This window comes from Octopus bimaculoides, chromosome 2 (genome assembly GCF_001194135.2).
Source record: "Octopus bimaculoides isolate UCB-OBI-ISO-001 chromosome 2, ASM119413v2, whole genome shotgun sequence".
In the NCBI taxonomy this organism is placed as follows: domain Eukaryota; kingdom Metazoa; phylum Mollusca; class Cephalopoda; order Octopoda; family Octopodidae; genus Octopus; species Octopus bimaculoides.
In genome coordinates this window covers 99,474,645-99,479,735 of record NC_068982.1, presented here as the reverse complement: position 1 = coordinate 99,479,735, position 5,091 = coordinate 99,474,645, and the positions used below count along the sequence as shown (strand labels likewise).

The window sequence follows — 5,091 nt, the reverse complement described above, 5'->3', positions numbered from 1 at the left end:
TTTGTCAAAATGCTCACCTAGTGATATTAAATGTCGTTTAATATCTACAATTACCAAATCAACATTAACCGAACCATTGTTACTGAGATATTCGTCCAGTGTAGGGAACATATCTAAAGTTTTCTTATTAACTTTTGTAGTCCATATATTCAGTTTTTTCTTGAAGGCTTCTATTTTGTCACGACTAAATAAAATATTTGAATTTCTTCCTTGTAGAGATAAATTCAGTTCATTAAGTTTGTTGAATATATCTGCCAGATAAGCAACTTTGCAAAGCCAAATTTTATCAGCCATTATCGAAGCCAGTTCAGCATTATAATCACACAAAAACACGAACAGTTCTTCTCTTAGTTCAAATAAACGCTGATTGTTTTACCTCGTGAAAGTCATCTTACCTCTGTATGAAGCAACAGACTTGAATGTTCATCCCCCATCTCACCACAGAGTATTACAAAGAAACGACTATACAGTGGTCTTTTTTTAATGAAATTTATCACTTTAATACATGACAAGACTTCGGGCAAAGAAGCATCCATTTTTTTGGCAACCAGAGCTTCTCGATGAATCATGCAATGCGTTGCAGTGATGTTAGGTGCTACTTTCTTAATATATCCCACAACGCCCGAGTGAATACCGATCATTGATGCCACCCCATCTGTACATATGCCAATACAACGGCTCCATAACAAGCCTGATTGAAAAAGAAAAGAGTCCAATACTTTGAAAACTTCCTCCCCAGTTGTTCTAGTGGGCATAGGATAGCAAGATAGAAAATCTTCAAGCATTTCACTTTCCCAACAATATCGCACATACACCATAAGTTGAGACACACTGGTAATATCTGTGCTTTCATCAAGTTGTAATGCAAAAAAGCTTGTTTTCACTCTGTCAATTAACTGAGATTTTATATATTTTGACATATCTTCTAGTTTTCGCGCAATTGTGTTGTCTGACAGTGGCACAGCTTTCAATTTCGCAGCACATTTTCCATCCAAAACTGCCTCACATATGTCTATTGCACCGGGCAATACAAGTTCTTCAGCAATATTATGGGCCTTCTTAGCACGAGCCACTCTCAGTGCCACTAAATAAGATGCCCGTAGTAGTTTATAATTTGATGTTATTGACATTTTAAAAGTTATTGTCTCTTTTAAATATGCATCCTTTTTTCTTTCAAAAAAATCTTTTGGGTTTGTGGCAAATTGAGGATGTAGTGTTGTTAAATGTCGCTGTAATTTAGCTGGTTTCAAGGCTTCATTCGACAACAGCTTATGACAAAGTAAACACTGTGGTCTGTTAGCATTAGACACACTTTCAATGAATCCAAATCGAATATACTCCACGTCGTATTTTCTTAATTTATTTTTCTGAACAATCTCTTCTGTCTCTGTATCAGATTCTGAGTTGATTTCATCATGAGCATTCCGTTTCAAACAAAAATTTATCCATGGGTAACGCTTGCACCCTGAAAATTTGAACGTGAAACTCTTGCATGTGTAAAATAATTTTTGTATAAATAACGTTGACGTATAATGGGCGATAATGTAGGTTTTATGCCAATTAGGGACATTAATAAATAAAAATCAGATATTCAGACAATGAAAATTTATAATTTAAACTTCACTGGATGTGTAAATTAACAAAGTGTATTTAACAATTACGTGACAGTACCTGTGTGCTTCTTTGGATCTGACTAAAGGGATTAATTCAGCAAATACTTTAACGCAAAAAAACATAAATTCCCACTTTTCTTATGTCACGAACCATAATTAATGTGAATGAAATTCCTGACACGCGATCAATGCTCAAGTGATAACTTAATTATTTTAATCGATGGGACTTTTAGGATATATTACAAAATTATTTACCTGTTATTTCATGTGCTTACATTTACAAAATATAAGAAAAAAGATTTCGATTGAAAAACATATATAAAATCAAATTGCCCATAAAAAGTATTTGCTGTCCACGGACCCCCTGTCTTGTCCTTGCGGACCCCCTGTGGTCCGCGGACCACAGTTTGAAAACCCTTGCGTGAAGTTACTTCAAAAGCAGCCTAGCGTTCAAAATAGAAGCCATCGTGTTGTACCGTCTGAAACCATCTTTCTTCCAGTTCTTTGATCCAGGCTGATTCCAGTTCTTGACCTTTTGATGCGAAGAACTCCTTCACGGAAGCTTCCATCTCCTCTTGGTTGATGAAGCGGAACGACACAGGAAGTGAGCCATAGATTGGAATGAGGGAGTTAGGTTCAGACTCTATTTTGGGCATGACATCAGTTCGATTCCCTCAAGTTCCTGGAAGTTATTCTAGGTCATTCCAATGGTATAAGATCGTGTGTTGTCTTGCTTCAGAAAAGCTCGCTTTCTGTTAGCCAATGCTGGGTATTTTTGCTGCACAATGGCATACATTCACTCCAGCTGCTCGGAGTACAGTTTGACATTGATTGTACGGCCGTCCGGAATGAACTCGTAGTGAATTAGCCCCTCATAATTCCACCTGTCGCAGAGCATCACATTGTGTTCTAAACGCCCATGTTTGGCGACAGATTCTTGCTTAACCACTAGATTTGCGGAAAAAATATCTTCTTCGGATTATTACTTGTTCCGATCCATGGCTCACTTCCTGCGCTTGTGACACTTGATCAACCAAAAGGAGGTAAAAGCTTCAGTGAAGGATATCTTCGACTCAAAGGACAAGAATTGGTATCAGCATGGGATCAAACTGGCCGAAAGGTAGCTTCAGACGGTGCAACTTGATGGCCTCTACTTCGAATGCCAGACTGATCTTTTAAAAACTTGAATAAAGCAAATAAATTGACAAAATATTGCAAAAAATAGACTCAACACAATATAACTTCTGATGGTCTATTGTTCAGCACAATAGCAGTGGCTAGCAGAGATCGGTAGAATGTGTTCATGAATTTTTTCTTTGCTCTTGTGTTCAGGCTATGATATATTTTAAAATCTAGTGTACGTACCATCAAGGTGATCTTGAAGCTCATTCACAGTTCAGGTTTCGATTCCATGAAAAAGGCTGCTCTCTACGCATACTTTGAAGAACGTCATTTTATTCTATCCGCGTCTCTATGGGGAGTTCCAACAGAGATCTTGTGAATCTCAATGGGTAAATTATACACCCTTACCTCCAACAGATTTGTACAGAGATGGTGGCCTAGCAACTTCAAGTACCTTTAAACGCCAAACCATACATAAATTTAGAAATAACTTTGAAGGGCATTTCAGAGAGCTTGGCATAAACATAACTAACACCAATCTAAATACAAGCAACTTCTTGGATATTACTTTAGACCTTAAGACAAGAAAATATTCCCTCTAAACAAAGCCTAATAAAAAGATTGTATACTCATAAGAACTACAACTACCAACCATAATTATAAGCTTAGTAGTTGAAAATAGTAGAAGAATTTCTCGTATATCTTCGGAAATATCTTGAACAAAGATGCGCCCTAAAACAAAGCGGTATTTATGAGGAGTGATTTTAGCAATATATATTAGTGTACACAGAGGATGACCCATTCTCTCACCCAAAGAAAGTTAAGAAGAAAATAACTTACTTCAATCTTGCTGTCGTGCGTGAATATGGATATGCGCATTTATATCTATTTGTGTGTCTGTTGTTATTTATATTATTTATGTATCTATATACCCATGCGCATACATGTGCGTATATTTATCTGTGTGATGTATAGATATATGTATACGCGTATATGCTTATATTTCTAATTTATATATATGCGCACGTGTGTGTATTTATTTAGACGCTTGTATGCACCAATGTGTATACACACCCTTGTTTCACTCTATAGATACATTTATTGATGTGTATATACGTATATATGTATGTGTATGCATTTCCTAAATTATGCATGTTTGAGTACGAAAATATATATACACATGTATGTGTATGTGTGTGCGTGTGTGTATGTGTGTGTGTGTGTGTGAGTGTATGTACGTGTGTATGTATATCTTACGTGTGTGTGCGTGTATGTGTGCGTGCGTGTGTGTGTGTAAGTGTACAGTATCTGTATTTTCCAATAGTCATATGTGTGTGTGTGTAAATATACACACAAATTTTCCTTTATTTCTTTATGTATTTGCTTATTGAACAGCATAACGGACAAGCTATTTGAAAAAATATGAATTGTCCACGTTACATTGTAATTGTCTTTATACTTTGTTCTACAACAATCCACGGAACTCACACACTAAGTAAGTTTAATACGCTCCAGAACTGTCAAAGACACATTTCAGTTTTTCTAAAATTGAATCAAATAAATAAAATGATGAATACGCACGTATGTACATGATGAACAAAATGAATGATAATAATAACAATTGTTTCAAATTTTGCCACAAGGGCGGCAATTTTGGGAACACCACAATGTTCAACTGGTACTTATTTTATCGACCCCGAAAGAGTGAAAGGCAAAGTCGACCTCGGCGGAATTTGAACTTGAATTTGAAAACAGACGGAAGTCTGCAAAGAATTTTGTCCGGTGCGATAACGATTCTGCCAGCCCATCGCCTTCATAATAACAGTTTGGTATAAAAAGATGGGCTACTGTAAATATTTTGCTCAATACCACAGATTTGCTTGTTAATTGTTTGACTATAACCAGCTGAGCTTGTCCCTTGGTGGCTGACAATATGTGCATTTCTGATCACGAGCAGGAGTAGCGGGAGAGCATCATAGCCATGTGTTGAGAGGAATTCTTTGACCTTTGCATAATTCACGTTTGGAAACATGGGTGTTTCGTTCATCATCCTTAAACAACCCTCATTCAGGGACCTTTTACGCAGGATGGGCTACTCAACCTGAAGAAAATTCTGACTAGGCCCCACCTGCAAGGCTATGCGCTGTTTATCTTGATATAAGGTCATCATGTTGTGCACATATGGTTGTTATGCTTGTGCCTGATGTACCCTTATCAGGCCGGTAGTCATTGATAGGTATAGTGGGCTTCGTACATCTGCACCCCAAGTGTTACTTTGATGACATACACTGCCCTCTAATAATAATAATAATAATAATAATAATAATAATAATAATAATAATAATAATAATAATAA

General features: G+C 36.6%; 1 protein-coding gene across 1 annotated transcript; it reads right to left on the bottom strand.

Moving 5' to 3' along the window:
* Positions 1 to 386: 386 nt before the first annotated feature.
* LOC106868180 (protein FAM200B) lies at positions 387 to 2,269 on the bottom strand. Its single transcript, XM_014913329.1, has 2 exons — positions 2,062 to 2,269; positions 387 to 1,465 (listed from the first exon to the last, which is right to left on the bottom strand). The coding sequence occupies exons 1-2, from the start codon at positions 2,267 to 2,269 to the stop codon at positions 387 to 389; spliced, it is 1,287 nt and encodes a 428-aa protein (XP_014768815.1).
* Between the last annotated feature and the right edge of the window lie 2,822 nt (positions 2,270 to 5,091).

What these genes read in the sequence shown, in the direction of transcription:
- LOC106868180 (XM_014913329.1), bottom strand. Translation starts at nt 2,269, where the DNA reads ATGCCCAAAATAGAGTCTGAACCTAACTCCCTCATTCCAATCTATGGC. An exon ending in CGATGGCTTCTATTTTGAAC is followed by an intron (nt 1,466 to 2,061) that starts GCTAGGCTGCTT and finishes TCAAATTTTCAG; the next exon opens with GGTGCAAGCGTTACCCATGG.